The sequence below is a fragment of the Desmodus rotundus genome, chromosome 9 (assembly GCF_022682495.2).
Source record: "Desmodus rotundus isolate HL8 chromosome 9, HLdesRot8A.1, whole genome shotgun sequence".
Taxonomy (NCBI): Eukaryota; Metazoa; Chordata; class Mammalia; order Chiroptera; family Phyllostomidae; genus Desmodus; species Desmodus rotundus.
The window spans coordinates 45,466,579-45,490,804 of record NC_071395.1 but is presented as its reverse complement, the minus strand read 5'-3'; the positions used below and the strand labels follow the sequence as shown (position 1 = coordinate 45,490,804).

The following is a 24,226-nucleotide window of genomic DNA, read 5'->3' as shown; positions in this document are numbered from 1 at the left end:
CTCTGTGCTGGGGAAGCCTCAGCCTCAGCAGCCAGAAGAGCGGTGGCCTTCTGTGGGGTCAGCAGCTCTGGGGCGTCTGCAGAATGTGCGGCTCCCACCCATGGCTTTGAAAGCTCACCTTCAGAAGTGTATTCAGTGCTGCTGTTGCCCAGCAGAAAGGCTAACGTGAGAAAGGCTAAGTGGTTCGCATCTCTGGCTGCAAATAATTACCACGTGGAGAACTTCCAAGTAATGCAGATGGCCAGGCCCCGGCCCAGAGAACTTGATGATTGGTCTCTGGTGGATCCCGGACATCTGTATTTTTTAAGAATCAACTTTATTGAGGTATAATTTACATACAGTAAAATGCACCCATTTCAAGGGTGTGCATTTCCGTGTGTTCTGCCGAATGTTTCCAACGCGGAACCATAGTTCCATCACCTCAAAACACGCCTGGTGCGTGTCACAGTCCACCTCTGCCTCCAGACCCGCACACCGACTAACCTGCTTCTGTCTGTAGAGGTCAGTTTTCTGCCTCTGGAGTTTCGTGTGAATGGACTCAGACTGCACATAGCCAGGCGCTGGCTTCCTTCACTCAGCAAAATGCTTCTGAAATTCACTCAAGCTCGTCCCCACTGCACTGCAGGATGTGCTGCAACCTGTGGGGCCGCCCTCCTCACGAGGGACGAGGGGCGTTGGTTGTTTCCAGTGTGGGGCTATCCTGCATCTCTCTCTCTCTCTCTCTCTCTCTCTCTCTCTCTCTCATCTTCTTAAGTATTCTGACGTGCTGCCAGGGTTGGAGGTGAGAGCACTGATGCACCAGGGAAGCACTTTCCACAGGGAGAAAGTGACTGTCCCCTCTCTTTCCTGGAGTAAATGTCTTTCTGTGGAAGTGTCACTAGGCATTTTACACGTGGAATCCTGTTTTCAAGAGCTGCCGTGTAAAGGAAGCAAGATTACAGAAGGGGCAACCTTTCCATAGGATGCCCAGACACTCCCCAACCTGTCTGGGGTTCCGTTCGGGGGGTTGCGGGACTGGGGAGTTTGTGCGCATGCAGAGGTGCACCCGGGTGCTCTCACTGGTAGCTGCCAGGGGAGACTGCTGCCAGCCTGGCAGCACTACATTCCCCTGGAACTAACTAGGCTGGATTCCTGTAAATTCAGAAAAGAAGACAGAGAAAGACCGACAGTGCCAGACTGCTACCGAATCACCTCCCCAAATTCAGGTTCACGCACCTGATGTGCTAGGAGGCCAAAACGCAGAGACAGTGGTACTTGGTGATAGAGAAAGGTTTCTCAATTCTGCCAAAGCGAGAGGACAGGAGAGCAAGATCTCTCAAATTCATCCCCCCAAAAACAAAAGTAGGCAGTTTTTTTGCAGCTAGGGGGTAGGGGAGGGGGGGGTTCCAGGGAACTGAGAGAAGGCTGTTTCCTTAGTCAGAAATAAGGCCTTCACGTATCAGACTCCTGGGTGTCAGCAGTTGGTCACAGCTTTCCTTTTGCTTTAAAAAAATATGTTAAAAAATATGTTTACTGATCTTAGGGGGAGATAAAAAGAGAGAGAGAAAGAGAGAGAGAGACAGAGAAAGAAACATTAGTTGGTTGCCTCCCGTATGCGCCCTGACTGGGGATTGAACCTGCAACCTTTTGGTGTACTGGACGATGCTTCAACCAACTGAGCAGCCTGGCGAAGGTGAGGGACAGAAGTCTTAATTGGTTTGCTATGTGGTATAGTTACATTCCTCTAATTTTGGGAACATGGTGATGACCTCTACTTATTTCCTGCTGAAAGAGGGCAAAGTGCGGGGAGAGAGAGCATACATTCTGTCTGATGTGGGAAAAGAGGTGTTGTAAAGCTTCCTGGAAGACCTCAGTCCAGTAGTCATAATTTGCTTTCTTGTCATCTCTGCAAACAGTTCTTTGGGGGCAAGGTTGCGTCGGCCGGCCCACAGGCACTTTGCCTGAGCTAACATCCCAGAGGCCTGAGGCACAAGACATGCAGCATGGTTCCTCTGGGAGGGCAGCTCTTGGCTCCGGTTTAAAGTGGCTCTGTTTGTATTATTGTTTACATTTCTTCCCTTTTGAGTAAGATCTTCCTTTGAAAGCACATCTGACCAGTCATTAGGGAGCAGTGCTAACCAGTGTCCTGGGCCCTCGGATGCGGGTGAGTCTGTGGAGGACCTGGAGCCCGCACGTGCTGCGATGGCAGGGTGACACATTGTGAGAGTGTCCTGTGGCTGCTGACAAAGCCCCACAAACTGGTGGCTCAGATGATAGAAATTTACTGCCTCACAGTCTGGAGGCCAGAAGTCCAAGCTCAAGGTGTCGGCAGGGGCGGTTCCTCCTGGGGTCTGTGAGGGAGAATCTGGCAGGCCTGTCCCCGGCATCGGGGGGTTTGCCGGCAATCATTTGGCTTGTGGAGGCATCATTCTGATCCATCAAGCTCCTCACTTAGGATCTGTGGGGTTTCCTCTACGTCTGTATGTTCATTTTACTTCAGTAAATTTTTTTTGTTGTTTTTGAAGTAGGAGGTGGGCTTTCCCTGGGGTTTGCTCAGCAACAGAATGGGGTATGTATTTCCAAAATGGGAAGACTGAAGTTGCCACAGCCCTTTTGGGGTAGCAGAGGAAGAACGTGGGGACACAGCCTCCCCGCTGTGTCTCATCGGTTTGGGGGCTCAGGGTGGGGTGTACGTGAGTCTGGGTGTAGGCAGGAGGAAGGGGCTGGGAAACTTGCTCACTTGTTGAAGTTAATAATACTGGGAAGGGTGTGCTCTCAAGGCCGCCTTGTCTTTCTTCCGAAAGCTTCAAAGAATTCCACTGGCTGGAACGCTGCCCCCCTTAGTGCGGTCACTACAGGTTTCTGGTGATGTGTCTGGGTGGCCCTTCCCAGTGTCATTGTGGTTGGATGAGGGCCACGTGATAAATGCTGGCCAACGAGGAGTGAGTGGAAATACCTGCGCCACTTTTGGACCAGAATACCGAACCATCAGTGTGAGACCTTCCAGGGCTCTCTTTCATTTTAGGACAGCAGGTGGCAAAGTTCTATGTGGTGGCTGCTCCATTAGCTGGGTCCCAAGGGACTAAGTTGAGCAGAGCCCCTTCTCTACCACTTCCAACCTATGCTGGGCGGGTATCGCGAGCAGGAAAAGACATTTGCTGTTAAAATTAGACTCTGAGGATGTTTGTTACTGCAACATAACCTAGCTTTCCTGACTGATACACCCAGGTATCTCCCTAGTTTGCTCCTTCATCTCCTTCGGGTATTTCTCAAATGTCACTTTCTCAATGACCTTTATATGGATCTCATAAGGCAGGGAAAAGGACATCTTCTGTATATCTGATGAAGAAACTGGTACCCAAAAAGGTAAAGTTCAAGATTACAACAAGCTAGTTGTTTCTGTTCTCTGAGCCTCTGCTTGGAGCCCAGTTTCCCCTAGATCTTGGCTTGGCTGATTCCTTCTCTTCTCTCGACCTCCAGTGCCGCCGAGCCCCCTCCCAACCTTCAGCACAACCAGGCATCTCATTCTCTTTCTGGCATGTTTCACACTTTGAATCGGTTGTTGATTTACATATTTACTTGTTTACGGCTTATTTGCTCCCTAAAATGCCAGCTGCCCAGTGCCCAGAACAACACTCAGCACACAGTACGTGTTCACTAAGTGTTGGCTGCATGGTGAATGCATATAATCCTGAGGTCGCTGTGGGTGGATTGTTTAAATAATACTAATGACAGGGAAACGTACTTTTCCCACGTTCCGATGATCAGGCAGTTTTCCTGGGAGTGGAGAGGCAGGCGGGACACCCACAGTCGCTTCCGTAGAACCCTTTTGAGCTGACAAAACACCCTTGATCCTTATGATCACCACACCCAGTGGATGGGGAAACTGAGGCTGAGAGAGGCAGCGTGATCTGCCTGGTTCACAAGGGTGTGGATGGACGGCTGGGGCTAAACCTGTCATTCTGGCCTGTAACCGACTTCTTTCCCACTTCACCCCTTGGCTGCACTTACAGAGTCCTTTACGTTTATAATGATTGGCTCGTGAGAGCCTTCAAGGAGAGGGGAGGTACTGATTCATTCCAGCACTGCCGGAGCCTAGTGTGGCGCCTGGCGCTTCGCAAGCGCTCGATAAATACCCGTCAAACAAATTAATGGCTGAGTCCCAGTAAAATCCTTAAGTGCCTTCTGTTTCATGGTTTATTTTCCCCTGATTTTTTTTTAGCATGGTTCATTCAGAAAAAATACAGAGGATGTAAAAAAATACTCAGCTCAGGAGAAAACCAATTCCACAGCACATGAAATGAAAGTGGGGTAGATCTGACAGTGAAATAGACAAAGTCCCACAGTGGCCACGAGGAAGGCCGTGAGTCTCAGTTTATACGTGTTATAGATCATGCAATGCCTGCTGAATATTTTTCAAGTCCTCCTTTCCCCGTTTGCTCTCAAAATTGTACCAGTTTGAACAATACGTTATAGTATCTCTCTGCCTATGAGATGTCTGTCACCTCCCCTGGCCTCATCAGTTCCCTCCAGCCCTTACTCCCTTCCAGCCACATGGGCTATCTTGCTGCGTCTCACAAATGCCAAGCTCACTCCAGCCTCAGGGCCTTTGCACTGGAGGTCGGCCTGGGTCTCTCTGCCCTCACATATGGCTCCCTTTTGCCTCCTTCAGTCTTAGAGGAAGAACTGCAGCCTCTCACCTTGATGATCTGTAACCCCTCCACTGTTTTATTTGTCTCCTGAACTTTAATCACTTCCTAACGCAGGAGTCAGCACCATACAGCCGCCTGTTTTTGTAAATCATGGCTCTATCGTCACAGCCATGGCCACGCACTGCACTCTCTCTCCGGCTGATGCTGTGCTACAGCAGAAGATGGAGTGGCTGCCACCGAGTGCATGGAGTACATGGCCCACAAAGCCAGAAATCGTTAAGACATTATCTGCCTTTTACATATATAAATTAAAGTGAATATACAAAAATACGTATTCCTTAATTATCTTGTTGATCGTCTGTTTTCCCCACTAAAATGTCCACTCCCTCCAAATGGGGATTTTTGTCACCTCTGTTCACTGCATATCCTTGATGGCCAAGAGTGCCTGCACACAGGACACATTCAACAAAGGTTTGTTGAATGAATGTGTGATCTACAGTGCTCCCAAACGGATGCTTTGATACTGGCCAAAAAGAACATCTACGAATGAAAAAGGGTTTAGGGCAAAGATCAGCTTCAACCATTAGTGACCATCTGTCAAGGGACATATGTTTATAATCACCAACTAAGCACCGTTTTGTTGCCTTCTCAATTAACATTAACGGAGACAGGGAGAGAGAAAGAGAGTGAGAGGAACAGAGAAAATCACAGAGAGGCGGGAGAGAGAAGAGGAGGAGGAAGAGAGAGACAGACAGAGACACACTCAGTTCTCCGGCGTCTCTGTTGTAAAGGCACTACTGCCATCGTGAGGACCCCACCTGTCCCCTAAACTATCACCTCCTCTGAGGGCTTTCTAGACACACCAACGAGAGAAGCCACTCGTGAGATTCCCTCAGTCTCAGCTGCTGGTGGTGGGGGAATCCTTGGGGCTCCTGAGGACAGAATTCAAGGAGTCTGTGAATTTGAATAGAAAAAAGTCCATCCTTTACTTCCCACACTTTCACAGGAAATGGGCATTTTCTTCCATTATGAAGGGAGGCACCAAATGGCCACGGTCTGCACAGAACGGGTAACGCTCATCACCAACAGAAACCACACAGTGCACAGATACCGCACAAATTCTTCTACGCTTACCAACTGATAAAATGACAGGAGTCACCTGACCTGTCACCAGGTCCTGCTGGCAATGTGTTATAAACTCTAAAACTATTCCACAAATCTATTTTTTAAAATATTTTGAGCCTTGGCTGGATGGCTCAATTGGTGGGAGCATCGTCCCGAACACCAAAAGGTTGCAGGTTTAATTCCTGGTCAGGGCACACACCTAGGTTGTGGGTTCAATCCCTGGTTGGGGTGGGAATGAGAGACAACCAATCAATGTTTCTCTCTCCCTCTCCTCTCTCTGAAATCAGTAAACATATCCTCAGGTGAGGACTAAAATCAATTCCTCTCATTTATCATTATATGGTGAGCATTTCCCCACATCCTCAAATACTCTCCCGACGGTTGACTTTTAATGACGACATGCTATTTCATCTTACGGAGAGACCATACGGTAACTAGTTGCTTCCAGTTGTGTTCTCTGTTTACAAATAACGCTGGGGTGCACATCCCGATGTAAATTTTCGACTGCAGTGTTGATTAGTTGGGTTAGGTGTTTTCCAAAATGCACTTTAATTAGGAAGCCAAGTGGGAAAGAAGAGACAAATAAAAAATGGGAAAACCTGGAAAGGGTCTGAATATGCTGTGTAGGTGAGCTGCTGCTGTTCCCTCTGCCAAGAATGCCCTTTCCCAACACCTGCCTGGCTCCCTCCTTCTCTGTGAAATGCCACCTCTTCCAAGGAGCCTTCCCTGATTTCCTGGCTTAGACTAGCCCCCATCTCTGCATCACTTGTCCTCTTGTGCTGCTTTTGTCCCCAAAGGTATGTCACCATGTCCCATGATATGCATTTGCTTATCATCTCCCACTTCCTGAGTAGTTTGTTGTTTATCATGTTTATTGTTCACGCCTATCTTCCCTATCAGGTGGAATTTTTTGTCCACCATCTTCATTGCAATGTCCCCAATCACCTGTTTTCCAGGACATAGGTGCTCAACAAATAATTATAGAACACACAGATGGATTTCAATGATGCTGAGAAAAGAAATGAGATGTTGGGATTGTAAGGCCCTGCCCACTCAGGCAAGCAGTGCCCATTTGGCATCTGAGCCTGTGGATTCTAAGACACTAGGGACAGGTGTGTCTAGACACTCCCCACGGGTCTCCCTGCCAGCGGCTGGCAATGCTACGTCCACGGCCATCGGCTCTGCACAAGTGGATTCCAGATGCTGGGCCTGCCTGTGGCTGGACGGAGCAAGGGGTGACCTAGCACAGGCCTGGGAAGGGCTGGCAGATGGCAGAGCACAAGGGCAGGGCCCAGGTGAGTCCAGGAAAGCAACAGCTCTGCCCTTGCCAACAGAAACTCAAAGATGGCCAATTGAGCCCCTGCCCTTGGCAACGAGAGGCCCCAGGGGTTGTGTTGGGTGGGGGAGTTGTCTTAATTTGGGAAGCCCCAGACAAAGGTTCAAGCACAAGAGGTTTATTTGGGAGGTGTTATGAATTGGACTGTGTTCCCTCCCTAAACATGTATGGAAGTCCTAACATCTAGGACCTCACCATGTGACCTTATTTGGAAATAAGATCAATGCAGATGTAATTACTTAAAATGAAGTCATATTGGAGCACAGTGGGCCCTACTCCAACGTGACCAGTGTCCTTATAAGAAGACGGCCATGTGAAGATGTGGTGCTGGAGTGGAGGGCAGAGAATCGTCCAAGCCATTGTCGGCAGCCACCGGAAGCTGGAAGAGTCCGGAAGGATCCTCCCCTCGAGCCTGTAGAGGGAGCACGGCCCTGCTCACACCTTGGTACCCACTCTGGCCTCCAGACTGTGAGACAATAAATGTTTGTTGTTTTAAACCCCAGAATTTGTGGTATTTTATTGCTGCTCTAGGCTTACATCAGGCTGAAATCACTGCTCGGGCTTCTACCCAAAGGACGACAGTGGGACATGAGGATGCAAGTGTGTGGAAACTTCTGAATGGCTCCTCGGAGTTAGAGGTGGCCACCAGCAGGGCGAGGGTGGGAAGGGAAGAGGGACCTCGTAGCTCACACCGCGTCCTCAGATGCTAATGGAGTTTCTATGATGAAAAGTCCACACACATTTCTAACAGGAGCACCTTTGGGGGCGGAGAATTTGGCTTACCCATAGCTGCCTAGTACCAGATACTACTGTAAATGCCTCACATGTATCCATCTCATTCAGCCCTTTTGCCCTGTGAGGTAGGACTGTGCTTCTGGTCATTCTGCAAAGTGGAAAGGGAGGCACAGAGAGGCCAAGAGGCTTGCCCAAGGTTGCACAGCAAAAAAGTGGTGACGTTGGGGTGGGAACCCAGGCAGCTTGGTGTCTGACTCTGTGCTCTTAACTACTCCCTCTGAACTTGCTTCCCCTGAGGCAGCTCAGCTCTAAGCTTCTAGGACAAACATCCCCTCAAATAATGGTGTAGAATCTTCTAAAAATTCATGGTTTTGCTCACACTTCCTCTCCCACCATTAAGCACATCCCCAGGGTCTTCCTCTGAAACTCTGGACCCTTTCTCTGGACACCAAACCCAGTCCGTGATAGTTTTCACGTTTAGTTTTCTCAGCCTCTGTCCCCCAGCCCCACTCTGCTCTCCCGAGTTCTCCAATCATCTCCCAGTTCTGTGTCACTCCCAGGAGGGTTCATTGCCCCTCCCCTCCTGAAGCCCCCACTCATACCAGCCTTGCTAAGGAAAAGCCAAGAACCTACAACAATCCCCCAGCAAGCTTTGACCAATTTTTAAAAAGATTTTATTTATTTATTTTTAGAGAGAGGGTAAGGGAGAAAGAGAGAGAGAGAGAGAGAGAGGCATTGATCCGTCACCTCTCATATGCGCCCCAACCAGGGGCTGAACTCACAACCCAGGCCTCTGCCCTGACCAGGAATAGATCTGGAGACCTTTTACTTTGCCAGACGATGCCTGACCAACTGAGCCACACTGGTCAGGGCGCTTTGGCCAATTTTTGCCCAAGCTGTCTGTAGGTGAAGCCCAAGAGAGAACCTGGGCATCTCAGGTCTGCTCTCTGCTCCTAGAGATGCTATGCTCGGACAAGGGCTTTATGAAATTAGAACACTGGTCCCTTCCCCACATCCTTTACATTTGTCAGCAAGTTATCATAACAGCAGCAGAAACCTATGCTGTGGGTGGTATGAAAGGCACTCCCGAAATGTGGTGCCCTGTGCAGTGTGTGACATGCACAACTGCCCACGGCAGCTCTTTTTACTGTCCACTCCCAAGTGGCACTCGGCCCCACTCTAAAACGAGCCACTGATCAAAAGGATAGGTTCCCTCCACTCCCAAGGGGGGAAATTCCATAAGGAACACACGCCGTGACTGGGAGGAGAGCTCGGCCTCTCTGCATGCAGGAGGAAGCCTGGCATTACTCCCCCAGTGGGCTGAGCCCTCGCAGAACCTTATCCAGCAATTCGGTATTTGTGGGGGCAGCCCCAGGATGGGCGGTAGGAAACAGGGTGGAAGGGGGTGCAGGTAGGAGTGCACATCTTTGCAGACATGTTCGTAACATTTTCAAGACCTAGGACAAGTGTAATGACAAGAAGCCCACATACTGTGTGTAAATATTTAAAATCCACTAAATAAAATATGCTGGATGCTTGTCCTTTACAAACATGCCTTCACAAGCACTAGAAAGGTCAGGGTAAAAATCAGAATCTAAACATCTGGACTAGATGTGGGGGGAGCCAGCCCTGCCCCATGACCACGGCCTGCCACCTTTTCTTCCCACCCCCAGTTCTGTCCTGCCTGGGAGTGAAACGTCCCGCCTGCATGTCCAAGCTCCAGACCCATTGTGCCAACAGCCACCCTTAGGACGCCCTTGGCCCCTGGAGGGTACAAACGAGTGGTCCAGTGGAGAGCAGATGGACAAATCTAATGCAAGTCCATGGGATTTGGGTGTGGACAGAGAATTCCAGAATCCGGGGTAACTCGGACGGCGACCTAGAAAGTATGGGGGTGATGGTGGCACTTGTCAGGCACATCGTCCTGCCCTGTAGACAGCTCACGCCAAGGGGAGGGACATGGCTGGAGGAGGGCCAGCGCGTCCCAGGGCAGAGCCCCCTTGCACAGGTCCAAGGATGCTACTCTTATCCATGCTAGGTTGTGACTCACACCTTTGTGTACAGGCAGACCTTGGAGACACTGCAGTCGGGTTCCAGACCACCTCGATAAAGTGGATGTGGCAATAAAGGGAGTCACACAAACTTTGGTTTCCCACCACGTGTAAAAGTTATGTTTATATGATACTGTGGCCTCTTAAATACAATAGCATTATGTCTAAAACAACTAATGTACATAACTTAATTACAAATACTTCATTGCTAAAAAACGCGAACTGTCATCTGAGCCTATTAGAAAAACGGCGCTGGTGGACTTGCTCAACGCAGGGTCACCACAAACCCTCATCTTGTTAAAAAAGCCCAAAGTATCTGAAGCATAGTGGGCAAAGTGCAATAAAAGCAAGGTCTGCCTGTATTTAAAAACCTAAAATGATATTTGAACACCCACACGGTGAAAAATTATTCAACATCTATGAGCCCTCTGGATTTCCATGTCCAGAGAGGCCCTCCCTACTTGAGTGTCTTAAAGAGTGTTAAGTAGAACACTACCTAAGAGTTCTGAGGATGGCTTCCACCCCCCATATTCAAAGGCCTTAGCTTCAGGCCAGCTTTTCCAGAGCCGCGCTGAGTTGTCCCTGGGCTGACCCCTGGCTCAGGGTCCCTCCACTGCAGCCTTGTGAGTTGGCTGGTCCCAGAGGGCCACCTCCCTGTGCGCCCTCATCACTTACGTTGTAGAGGAGGTCAGTCCATCCTTCCATGGTGATGCACTGGAAAACAGTCAGCACTGCAAACAGGATGTTGTCGAACTGAGTGATCCCATTATTGGGCCCTTCCCAGTAGGGCTGGCATTTGGTCCCATTGGGGCAGGTGCGGGCGGGTTCCTCTGTCCCACATGGAGCCGGAGACTCACCCTGAATGTCATCTGTGAAAAGGAAGGGGAGAAAATTCAGGGGAAGGAGCTGGGAAAACAGCTCTGAGAAACGGCCCCATGAAGACTTTTCAGCATTGGATGTTGAAGAAAAAAAAAAAAAAAAGGCTACTGGGATGAATTTATCACTTTTTTAAAAAAACAAAAAACAACAAACCCAACACCTGCCTTTGTTGGCCTATTCATTGTTTTCTATTTCATTAATTTCTTTTCTCTAAGCTTTATTACTTTTTCTGAATTTTCAAGATGGATTAACTTCCTTTAAAGCAATAAATTACACCCTGGCTGGTGTGGCTCAATGGACTGAGCGTGGCCTGTGAACCAAAAGGTGGTGGGTTCGATTCCCAGTCAGGACACGTGCCTGGGTTGTGGGCCAGGTCCCCGGTGGGGGCGGTGCATGAGAGGCAACCACACAGTGATGTTTCTCTCCCTCTCTTTCGCCCTCCCTTCTCCTCTCTCAAATAAACAAACAAACAAACAAATAAAATCTTTAAATAAAAATTTTAGTTTTAAAAAAGCTTTAAATTACTCTTTAAGTGTGGCCTTAGCTGCACCTCACAGATTTTGTTATGTATCATCATTGTTTAAGTAAAATATTTGGCAATTTCCACTACTACTTCCTCTTTGACCCATGGATAACCAAGAAGTTTTTCTCTTTAAAAAACTTGTCATATATCTAGACATAGATATAAACAGAGAGCTAGATGGATAGATATAGATAGATAGATAGATAGATAGATAGATAGATAGATAGATAGATATAGACATTAGAACAGTATTATGAATTCCCATGCATCTATCCCCAGTTTCAACATTTGCCGACTCAGGGCTATTCTTGTTTCATCTACATCCCCTCCCCACACTTTGCCTTGCCACCAGAATGTTTTTAAAGCAAATCTCAGACACCCTATTATTTCATCCTCAAATAAGCATGTCTCTTAAATTTCCAAACACATTTAGAGTGGTCTTTTTGTTACCGGTTCCCAGCTTAATTGCACTGTGGCCAGCGGATTGTTCTGTATCATTCGGTCTTTTGAAATTTGCCAAGATGTGCATTGTGGTCCCTAATACAGCCAATTCTGGGACATGTGCTGTGTGCATTGTGAGGTAGTTGGGTGCAGTGTTTTCCAGACTCCATTAGGACAAATTTGTTCATCACATTGTGTTATTCTTCTACAGCCTGATTTTTTCCCCTGGAGATGTGCTGGGCTCGGGGGGCTGTTCTGGGGCAATGAGGGCCAGTACACACAACACTTACCCTGAGGCACAGGAGCTAAGCTTTCTCCCCCAAAAGCAGGAGGCAGATTGTGAAAGCGGCATAAGAGACACGTGCCAAGGATGCCCCTTTTGCTGGAAACCAAAGACAGCTTCTCGGCAAAGGTGGGCTGGGTGCTAACAGTCAGGTCTCAACTGCAAGGGGTTGATCGGGAGGGAGGAGAGAGGCCTCTGTGAACACAGCGAGTCAGGGGAGCATCTGTCATTCTGGGCATGTCCCCAGGGGACCAGAGCAGCAGATATGAGAGGACCCTATTCAGGGAGTGACACTTTTGAAGGTTTTCAGAGAGTGACATTATCCAACAAGAAAACAGACAGCTGAGTGTGTACACTCGAGCTTCCCACTAAATGAAAATACATCTCAGTGTATGCGCTCCAGGCTTTGAGCACCAATTCGCAGCCTCCACTCCGCACACAGCAAAGAGAAATAAATGGGCACGGAATGCTTGACTCTCATTGGTCTTCGAGGCTCAGTTCCACAGAAAGTCTAGGTCGTGGAAAGTAACGCCCACAGCTCTCAGGGGTGTCACTCACTGCTCAGGAAGCAATGACCACGTCGGCCAGTAGTTTCAGTGGCTGGAAACGCCTTCCCCGCTCACACTGGACTTGGTGCAGGGGCTGTGATTTAGTAAATACAGGTTGGAAGGCAAATCCTTTCAAACATAAGGCTCAGGGCAGGGAAAAAAAATCAGTGTGCTCCTATACTAAATGAGAACCACTGTCTGTTGGGAACCTTCTTATCTCCACCCTGTGCCCAAGTGTGGCTCAATCCCTACCCATGTCACCCCACTGAACACTGTCCCTCCTTTTCCTTGGGGCTGCAACAGCTCTTGCGTGTTCCTAGCACAGGGATCACTCACTAGTTCATTGCTATGAACTGGTGGCTGATGAGTGCTCTTGTCTCCTTAAACTATTTTGGAAGTGGTTGGAAAGCAGGTGGAATTCCACTTTATCTTCGTGTCTCTGTGAGCATGTAGCATGGTGCTAGGCGCATATGGACTGGGTTCACGATGACGAAGAAATGCGACTGAAAACTTGTCTCTGTTTAGCGGCTTTGCCCGGTGGTGCTCTTGATTCCAATCCCTCCCAACTCCTGCCCACCCATCATGAAACACTCTGAGCGCTGCTTCTAGAAAAGCAACTGTCCAGAGAGTCTGAGGAATTTGGTTATAAATATATTTTAAAATTAACCTGCTGCCTGGGTGTCTGTATATAACTGTCTCTTACTCACACGCCTTATAATTTTAATCGTGAGCTTTTCAGTCAAAAATGGAGGCTTCCCACCCGCTGGTGGCCCCGCCCACGCCTGTCTGCTCACAACCCCACTCAGGCCCAACCCCGACATGTGTCCTCTCTGCTGGAAAGGGAAAAAAACAACAAAACTACCAAATCTAGGACCCAGGAGTCCTGGTTTCTCTGCTCTTGGCTGTTTTTTCTGCGGGGCCCTGCCCTGTATCTCTCCTTCTTGAATTTCCAAATTTCCGCCTGGTGATGAGGCCAGGCGCAGAAATAGCTCTGCCTCAATTAACACCTTCTTCATCGGGGAAAGAAATAATTAGGACATCCCATATTGAGTGAACTTCACAAGCCCAAGAGAGAAGGAGACAAGAGGAGCAAGGAAAAAAAAAAAAAGCATCTCAAATAAGCCTTTTCCTACAGGGGTTTCCTTTCCTCTGGGGAGGTCTGGGGAGGGGCCTGAGCCACTTGGGGGTCATGGGGCAGAAAAGTGGGGTGGGAAGCCACTCCAGGACAGAATCTTTTCCCAACAAGACATGTCTGAAACCTCCTTCCTTTCCTACGTGGTTCTCTTGCAGCTCCAATGTCCACTCTGCCCATTCCTTCAGTTCCCAGTGCCCTTGACCATGACTAGCGCTGCCATTCAGCCCGCCTGCCTGAGATGGCCGGTGGTCCCAAAGGCTGAAACAGGCTTCCTTCCTTGTTTGACTCCACTTGGTTCTCACAGAGAGCGACAGAGCTTGGATGGCAGGGGGTTGCACTGAAAATGTATCTGGAAACGACTGGCCTCTGAGTGTGTAGAACATGGGGGGACACTGCCCGCTGCACTGCTCATTCAGAGCTGAGTCCTGGGGAGGGGGTGCCTCCTGCCTGCCCCCACCTACACTTCTTGAGCCAGCTACTAGGGGATGGCCCTGGCACAGTGAACAGAGGAGAGGGACCAGGGCCTTGTTTGAGCTGGGTTCTGACTGGTTGGTGCCAGGATTCCCAGTTGCGAGTCTTTAAGCACATTTTGGGGAGACCCGGAGAAGCTATCCCCTACTGTCCTTTTCTTCAGGTTACCACCCACAAAAGCAATCAGACCCCCTCCTTCCCTGCCAGGTGGTCCCTCCTTCCTCCTGCTTTAGAACCCAGCATGTGCCGTGGCCACTGCAAGGTAATCAGGCAGAGGCCCTCGGCACCCTGTCCACATCCTGTCGTCACTTGCGTTGCCTGCTCCCACCTGAAAGCACCTTTCATGTCCACCCAGGAGCCGTTCCTCACCAGTTATGGACAGAAGTCGGTGAATAAATACCCAGCTCCCTCGCCACTCAGGGGGCACTGCATTGAGGTGTGTGTCTTCCTGAGGTGCCCAATGGGCCTGAGCCCCGGTTGCCCACAGTGGTTGTCTGCTTGATAACACCCCTTTATGAGAAGTCTTCCCTTCCCTGTATGACCTCCCCATGCCCCTGATGGCACTTCCTGGGACCACTTCCCAAATAAATCACTTAGAACTGGGACAGCTGCTGGGGGACCTCAACACAAGGCCCTAGCAACAACAAGATCTCGGGTGCTGCTACGCCCATGCTTGCCTGCAGTGCATTTGCAAACGTCCAGGAGAAGCAAACCCTGCCTAGCCCTTCCAGGAGTTTGTCCCCAAGGCAGGAAAATAAGTAGGAGCAAGTTCAGAAAAAAAACACATTATGATGCTTGGACCTACCTGTCCCCTCTTCAAAGCAGGTGGTATGAAATTTTCCCATATAAAATTCTAACCCTATGATTGCAAAAATAAGGATTGCAAAAAATAGGAGAAGGCCGATCTGCAGCAGGGGGATCATCGCCTTCATGATCGACTTCAGGACAACTTGTAAACCTGGGGAGACAAAGAGAGGGGACCCAGGGCCATGAGCAGTCACCCCAAACCCTGCCCCCAGGATGCCTCCTGAGGGAACCCAGAGCACCAGGAGGCTAGGGATGGGTGACGGTGAAGGAAGGTGGAGGAAGGTCACACAGAGGCTGGTCATTGTTTTAATAGGAACAATCAATCTCTCTTCATTGTTAAGAGCACTTTTATTTCAAAATAGTTTTTAAAATATTTGACATATGCTGTGTCATTGGATGAACGTTTGGGCTAAAAGTAGTGGAAATCCACCGCTTTCTGAACCTGGCTGTTGGGTGGTTCTCACCCAGAGCAGGGTGCCTTTTTCTAATTTTTTTTTCCACCAAGAAGGACATCTTTTCCTAATTTATGCAAAGGCACCATGTGGACAAGTTGCAACTTTACATGGGCAAGCAGTCAACATCCCAGTTCCAATCCAGGAAAACCAGACATCATTTCACTGGCTCTCAGTACAATCCCACCGCGAGGTGGGCGCACGTGTAAAATGATCCCCATTTTGCAGAGGCAGGAAGCAAGGCCCAGAGAGGTGTCGTGATTCGGCCGAGGGCACAAGAGATAAGGAAGCAGGATTCAAATCCAGGTCTGATTGACGTCATAGCCTATGTTTGTAACTGCTGTGCTATATATTAGGAAAGTCTATGGTTAAAATTAGGCTTCCAACATATAACTTGGGGTTTGCTTCTTGATTAGAATTTTGCATGGCCCAGATTAGCACGTGGTCCAAGGGGCTGTGCTACTCCAGGGTCCAACCTGTAAGGTGGGCTAATGGAGGCAGTGTTGCAGAGTGGTTAAGGCTCTGGACACAGGATGCTATGGGTGCCCAAGCAGACTCCTTCTCTGTAGGTGTGTCTGCCCTCCGGCTGCTGTGAGCATTGGCTGCCAATGACTCCCAGCTCCCCTCTTCTCCTCCAATTGTCCTTGGTTGTCAAGAGCTGCCTCACCTGGGAGGCTGTTGCTGTCCCACCTCCCAACCCCAGTAAATAACCAGAGAAGTTCAAAAGGCTGGCCTCCTTGACTCAAGTTGGAGGACCACTCTGGTGCTATTCACACTCCATTCCCTCATTGCCCACCTCCACTAAAGAAGGTGCATCTGAACACCTACCTACATCTGCTTCTAGGGGACCAGACAGACCTGGTCATCTACTTACTAGCAATGTGACCCTGGACAAGTCAAGTAGCCAATCTGAACCTTGGTTTATTCTACTGTAAATGGCAGTCTTACTAAGGCACCTCCCTCTCACGACTAAATGAGAGTTCATACCTGCCAGGGTACCTGCCATGTCAGAAGTGGTCATTAAGCAGACTCTTATCAGTATTAGCTTTGGAATGGCCCTTAATTCAAAATGATGCAGCCTCCTGCTGGAATCAGACACCCAAGTAGGGATGCCTTCTTTCTACAAAAAGACCCTGCTGGTGGTCTTCAGGGAAATCCTACTCTTTAAATCTGGATTGCAATGAACCTGAAGGCCGAACCCAATGATATGTAAAATGGTGATAGCAACAGAATCTGCTTCACAGGCTTGTTATGCAGATAAATGAGTTTCAAAATAGCAAATACGTAGAAGAGTGCCTGGCACATAATAATAAATATAAATATAATAATAATAATAATTATTATTCTTAATTGAGGCAGTAGGATAAAAAAAGCCAGCTCTGTGTTTGGTTTTGTTTTTGCAGCTGAACCTAATCCTGACCCTGAATATAGCAGTCCCCCCACCCCCCGCCAAAGGCTGGAGTAGAAGCGTCCCTGCAGGGTGAGGAAGCACTGTGGAGCGAGAATGGACTTTGGAGCCTGTCACTGAAAAGCTGTAAGAACTCAGGTGGGTAGTTTAACCTTTCTGAGCTTCAGCCTTTTCATCTGTAAAATGGGTTCATTGGGGGTTTATAGGAATAAACTGAGATAGTGTATACAAAACTGTTTCTGAGTGCCTGGTGCTACTCAGGCACTCAATAAATGGTAACGGTCATTGCCACCAGTGTTACTGCCCAGGCTCGGGATCACGCTTGCCAACTCCTAGTTCTGCCACTCAGACATGGCACCCTGATCAAATTATTCACCTGCTCTGAGCTTCAGTTTCCCCATCTGTAAAATGGAGATTTCAGCACTAGCAGTGCCATACGGTTGGTTGTGAGCACTGAATGAGAGAATGTGCAGAGTTTAGCATGGCTCCTGAGAGACAGTAGCCACTCAGTGACCGGGGGCTGTGGTTATGGATAAGGTTCCTGGCTCGCTTTCAGGAGCTCACCCAGACCTGAGGACAGGTTCCTGAGGGTCCCCTGGGGAGCTTCCTCAAAGTGGAGGCTGCCCTGACACAGGCTAGGGCAGCACCTGGGGGTCCCTCCCGAGGTGCTCAGCAGAGGGGAAACTAAGGACGCCAGGGCCATGAGCAGACCCCTTGCCAGGTCGGAAACTCACGCACTTGGGATTCCAGACACGAGCTTGAGTGGTCGCAGCACTCGAACTGCCCTCAGCGTCCGTAGATCAAACTCTGTCCCAACTGTGGCCAAGATGCTGGAAGAAAGAAACCAGAACGGAAAACAAAGGGTGGGTTTCAGGGTCAGACAGGTGGGGGAGTGCTTGGGGCTTGATGTTTTCATTTGTTGGCTGGGTGACCACAGGCAGGGGACACGACATTGCTGGGACTCAGTTCTGTCACCTGTAACACAGTGTTAATGTCACCTACTTCATGGGATAAGAGGGGACTTACACCAACCCCGAGAAGGTGGATGGCTGATGAAAACAAAGGATGGACTGGGAGGAATGGCAGCTGCTCCAGAGCACGTGGTCGGGGTGATGTTCAGTACATTTCACAGCCACAGCCAGAATGGGTTGTGGGGGAGTGGCAGGCCTTTCGGGGCTTGCCAACGGGCAGGAAAGCAGTTCAGCACAACAGCCCAGACTATGTGGGTTCACATCCCAGTTCTGCCACTGCCCAGCTCAGTAACCTTGAGCAAGTCACGTCCTTGCTCCATGCCTCAGTTTCCCCTTTTGTATAATGGGATAACAACAGTAACCCAGAGTACAATACACCTCAACACTACACTTCAAACAATAGTACACCTCAAAGAGTTGTGCAGATTAAATGAATTGACATTTGTGAAGTCATTGGCACAGAGCCTGGCATGTAGGAAGTGTGCTAAGCTACTTGTCAATAAATGGGAAAACAAACAAACCAACAAGAGGTGTGGCCCTGATGGTGTTGGACCAGTTGGCATTGGCCCTGTAAGGCGGCTACACACCCCAAGCTTTGGGTCAAAATGAGTTGCTCTGGCACATGCAGGTGAGATGAGCCTTCCGTAGAACTGCACCCCACCCCCCACACAGCTGGAAAGACCCCAACCAAGACCTCATTTGTGTAAGTGTTGCTGGTGAGACATGCAGTCTCACAGCCCCTCCTCCTAGGGCACCCCAGGGAACCTCCCTGACTTGTTTCCTGAAAGAGGCAACAAGGCAAGTGCCAAGGGAACCTACAAGGCAAGTGACTTAGAATGAGCTACCATGGAGCCAATCAACAGACAAGCTTGTCATCCTAGCTGCAGACGATGGACAAGAGGTGCTGAAAACCAGTGGGGGGTGGCCATGCCAAGAACCTGAACGTGTCATCAGTCCTCTCCAGGGTCTGGACTGTACCACTTTGGCCTGTGACAACGGTATCTGCATCTCTTCATCTGAGGGCTTTCTCCAACACTGAGAGAGGCCCCTGTGGGAGCAGCCCACAGCCAAAGACTGCTGGGAACAGAAGGGTCAATGCCCCAGCTCTCTTCCCCCTCATTCCAGACTGCTCTCCGAGGTATTCCACAGAGGGACTGATCCCAGCCGCCCACTGGAATCACCTGCTCAACCAGTCATCCTTCCTTGCTGCCCCTCCCACCGCCGACATTTCCTGGGGTTACCTCCCAGATGAACCACTTGCACCTGAATCCTTGTTTCAGGGTCTATGCTGGGGCACCCCAAACTAAGACAGAGGTTGTTCCCAACTCTTTTCAAGACTACGCCTAGAGCAGAGATGGGCATTTTAGGTTGGACTGACCTATCTTTCCACCATCAACAAATGTGCATCTGAATATGTCCCATGTGCCAGGCAGAGCAACACACAAGACTTTCCCTGCCCTATGGAGCTGATGCAGAAGAAAAATGTTTAACAAAAAAATGCACACAATGAATGAATCCATCACAGGTACGATGCGTCCTTAGAGAAAGTGGAAGACAGTGGCTCTGATGGCACACAGCAGGTCCTATTAACTAGTCTGGGGCCCAGGGAGGACCGGTCTGAAGCTGAGGCCTCATGGATGAGGAGGAGAAATCTGGTCAGTGGGGGAAGAACTTTCCAGGCTGAGAGAATGGGTGAGACAGAGAGTGTGGGTGGGAAGAGGCTTGGCAAATTCAGGAAATGTGATGGTGCCATGGCAGGGACTTGGATGGTGCCATGAAGCCATGCCATACAACCCAAAGAACTTTTACTTCAATTTACTATTTTTCTCTTCCTCTACCAACTTTCTCATGTTCCTTTGGGTTCCTCCGACTCCATTTTATAAGTCACCATCTATTTCTACATCTCATGTCCTCCCTTCTCGGCAGGCCGTTGGTAGGGAATGCACAGCAAACAGCAGGCATCACTTGAGTGTTCATTTATTCACTGCACAAACCCTAACTGAGCACCTGCAGTGTGCTGAGCCCTGTCCAGGTCCTGGAGACGTGGCCGTAGGAATCCCTGTCTGGGGGGTAGCGGACTAGAAATAAGCCCAATAAATATGCTGAACGTCAAGGGGATGAGCATAAGGGAGAAAAGCAATGCGGGGCGGGGGGAAGGGAAACATCAGCGACATGGAGCAGGTGAGGGGGGGTGATGACGTTAACATCAGCTGGTGAAGGCCACTGTTTTTACCGTCTGGCAGGGAAGGAATTCAGGGATAAGAATGCTCAGACCAGCGCTGCCCAGTAGAACGTTAATAAGAGCTATGTGGTCAATTTATAATTTTCTAGCAGCCACATTAAAGGACTAAAAAGAAACAGGTGAAATTAATTTTAATAACATAGTTTCTTTAACCCAGTCCATCCAAAGTGTTATGATTTCCAGGCAATCAATATGAAAGATTTATGAATAAGACACTTTATACATTATTTCCTGTGGATTAAGTCTTTGAAATCGGGTGCATACTCTCCATTTACAGCACGTCTCAACTGAGACGCTTCATGGCTGAAGAAGACCAGTGGTGAATGTACTGGACAGTGCAGGTCCGGAGAAAGAGACACGGACGATGTAAAGAAAGACGGGGTGAGCCACATGAACATGTTGGTGGAAACTCCAGGCGGAGGGATGGCCAGTGCACAGCTCCTGAGGCCAACCTGGGGCCTGGGGCACTGAGGCACAGCACGGGGCCAGTGCGGCTGCAGTGCAGTGGGCCAGGGTGACAGCGGGAGGATATGAGGGCAGGGAGGTGATGAGTCCTTGAAAGCTACGGGGAGGGCTTCGACTTTTGCTCTGAGTGCGGTGGGAGCTATGGAGGGTTCTGAGCAGAGAAGAGGCATGATATGACTTATTTTAAAATAAGACCCCTCTGGGGCCAAGGCCAGAAGCTGGGAGACTGGGGAGGAAGCGATTGCATTGTTCTCGGTGAGCGATAATGCCTCTAGGCCGGGCTGTGCGAGGCGCAATAATAACACTGAGATGAACTCGACCCTGCCCTCAGACGATTGTGCAAGTAAGTGGATGAAAGATTCAAGTCCAAGTCCTCTGGTCCCAGGGCTGTAGGACACTGGAACGAGGAGGAAATGAATACAGACGGGAGGGCTAGGGACATCAGCATGGCGAAGCCCAAGTCTGATGAGGCAGCACAGCACCAAACTGCACAAAATCCCAGACCTGGGGCTAAACCCTGCTTTTCTCATTGCGTGGCCTTTGCCCGGACTTGTCTAAGTCCCGGAAAGGCAGAGACTCCCACTTCCCTCCTGCCCACTGTCATCCTAGCCAGCACCCAAGATGTACTATTTCCTGATCTCCTCCCTGGACAGGTGAGAAGAAACTGGAAAGAGAACGGGTGGTGAAGGAGGCTTCTCTGGCCAAGAGCGCCCTCGGAGGCAGGAGGCCTCACTCAGGTATGTGGTGCACAAGAAATTGGGTGGGCTGGGTGGTGGAGGCTGTAACTGGAGGCTGAGAGGTAGGTCTTGCCGTGGGGACAGTGGGAGTCATGTAAGGTTTCGGAGCAGGGGAGGGGTGTGATTGGGGTTGGTGTTAGAAGACAAACCTGACAGCTGAAAGGACAGATTGGTGGTGATGGAGGCAGGAGCTAGGAGGCAGCCACAGAGCAGGCCAGCGTAATGAGGGCTGGAAGTAGGACAAAGGCAGTGGGAGTACAAAGGAGGCCCTGATTTATATTTAGCTGCCATTGATTGCTGTGCACCAGGGAACCTGCCTGGGCTCCTCAACTCCTCCATGCACCCCAGTATTCAGCATTTAGCAGGATGAGTCCCATTTTACAGAGGAGGACACTAAAGCCCAGAAGTTACTAACACATGGAGCCCCACACCACCGATGAGAACTTGACACCAGGACCCCAGCGCTCCAGGACCCCAGTTCTCCACCTCATGTGGCTTGTTGGATGGGCTGGGGCAACGGTGGGGATGAAAGAGAAGGGAAGAACGGCTTCCTGGTTCTGAAAGAAAAAATGAGCGAAGGTCGTTCATTTACTCAACTCATTCACTCAGTGAAGGTTTATTAGCACCTACAATGGGCTGGGTCCTGAGGGCGCTGACGTGAATGTGGTGAAGTGGGGAAGCAGTTGGCTGGTAGGTCAGACGGTGCGAAGCACTAGGGAGAACAATGTGGCAGCCATTGGGGCTTCCAGTGAAAGGAGTGAGTGTGAGGTGGGAGGGAGGGTTCAGGACAACTGTAGGGTCTGGGCCCCGTCTACGTGAAGGAAGATGCTGCTATCAACTGAGATGGGAAGACAGAGGAAGGGATAGTTTGAAGGAAGGTCAAGGGCTGGGCTGTGGACACACCGAGTTGGAGATGCCAGTTTTCTGTGACTCCCTTGTTAAAACCTTCCCCTGGCTCCCATCAGGCTCAGGACAAAATCCAAACTCTACCGTGACCACGAGACCTTGCGTGACTCGACTCCAGCCCTCTGACTTTCTGTTCTGCCAACAGGAAAAGCTTGTTCCTACCATAGGAATCATCTGTTGGCTATTTCTTCGACTTCAGGTGCTTGCCCATCCCCTCAACTCTCTCCCTTCTCCCCTAGCTGTCCCTCTCCAAACCCTGCAGGCTGTGGCTCAAATTCTGCCTCCTCGAGAGGATTTCCCTGGTGCCTCTGGCTGAAGAGACGCTTCCCTCTCCAGAATTACACTGTTCATGAAGTTGTGCTTATAATTCACCTCCTCTTCTAGAATGTCAGCTGCACAAGTACAGAGATCTTTTTTTATTTTTAAAGTACCTGAAGCTCTTTTTATGGCCTGGCAGGTTCTCACTAAACATCTGGTGAATGAGTAAGCGGCAGCACAGGACAGGGTCATGGGAGACGAGCTATCCCAGGGTAGTCAGGTAAGGTGCAAAAGGCCAAGAGCTACATGGAATGTTAGGGAAAAGCAACATTTTAAAAAATAAGAAGAGGAAGGAGATCATGATGAAGAGGGAGACAGAACAGAGGTGGGAGGGGACTGGCTAGAGAGTGTCATCCCTGGGCATCAGGTTCAAAAGTGCTTTGAGAAAAGTGAGGCCACTGGTCTCCAGGACAGCACAGAGATGACTCAGAGGCAATGGATGGAGACCATCTATTACATGCGGCATCAGGACACTGGGGACCCTTGCCAAGGCTGATGGCTGGAGAGAACAAGAGAAGAAGAAATGGAAACACGGGCCTGGGTATGAGGAGAGGACTTTCAGGGTGGAAAGAAGTGAACTCATTTATGTGTCGAGAGAGAAGTCAGTGATGTATCTTGGTGTTAGAGCTGCGCTGCCCAATACGGTAACCACACTATACATAGCTATTTAATATGTGCACTTAATTTAATTTATACGAAATTAGACACTCGGTTCCTCAGTCGTACAACTGCACTTACATACAGCTATTTAAATACATACTAATTTGATTTAAATTAAATGAGACATTCAGTTGCATTAGTCTCACTGCAAGTGCCCCACAGCCACAGGTGGGCAGCTGCGTGCACAGCACTTTCCATCATGGCAGCCAGTTCCGTCGGATGGCGCTGCTCTAGCGTGACCACCCCACGAGGCCAGGAATCTTCATCAGGTTTGGTTATCTGTTTAGGCCTCCCCAGGAACTAAAAGTCTGCTTGGTATACAGTACATTTGTTGAAAAAGTACGTGAAGAAATAATGAAGTGAAATGTACGCTAGCATAGGGATAACTAATTCAGTAGGTTTTAGAAGAGATGGAAGGGTGGGTAGAAAGCAGGACTTGTCTTGAACTAGGAAAAGAATCAGGGAAGACACTGCTGGTTGTGTACCCAACAGCCAGTCCCACCCCTTCCCTTGCTAGATGGGGCCTGTGTTCCCTCAAAGAGGCAGAAGTTGCCTAACAGTCTCTTCTACCCAGCATTCCTTGCAGTGGAAGCACTGGTCACATGACTGGGTCGTGTGCCTAACAGGTCCTGAGTGAAGGTCACATGGCAGGAGACAGCCCCTCCTCTTCTTATGCATCTACATGGGATTGCTGGGTAGACGTCCTGGGACCCTGAGTGGTAAAGGTCTCCAGATAGCCTTTACACTAAAGATGGCAGAGTGGAAAGGTAGACACGATTCCTTGGAGACACTGCCAAGCTGAGGAACTAATTGTCCAGGCCCCCAACTTCTTGTAACCTGTGTAACGAACATCCTTCCTAGTGGTTTGGAGCCAGACAGCCCGGGTCACATCCCAGTTCCTCCAATCACTAACTGTGTGGCCTTGAGCAAGTCACACCACCCCTCTGTGCCTCAGTTTCCTGAGCTGGAGAGAACAAGAGAAGAAGAAACGGAAACGTGGGGAAGAAACGTAACTGGAGATGACAATAGTATTGTACTTCCCTTATAGGTGTGGGAATTTGTGTGATATGCTTACATTTGTGTTTGAGATTTACTAAGGCCT

General features: G+C 49.5%; 1 protein-coding gene across 2 annotated transcripts in view; it reads right to left on the bottom strand.

Annotated features, from left to right (window-relative positions):
- CACNA1A (calcium voltage-gated channel subunit alpha1 A) overlaps positions 1 to 24,226 on the bottom strand; it is a 201,253-nt gene that overhangs the window by 95,204 nt on the left and 81,823 nt on the right. For both annotated transcript variants that reach the window (XM_053911664.2, XM_053911665.2), the window contains exons 4-6: positions 17,564 to 17,655; positions 14,964 to 15,116; positions 10,554 to 10,747 (exon numbers count right to left, since the gene is read on the bottom strand). In XM_053911664.2, coding sequence (XP_053767639.1) covers positions 10,554 to 10,747; positions 14,964 to 15,116; positions 17,564 to 17,655 — 439 coding nt within the window. The remainder of the gene's footprint in view (positions 1 to 10,553; positions 10,748 to 14,963; positions 15,117 to 17,563; positions 17,656 to 24,226) is intronic.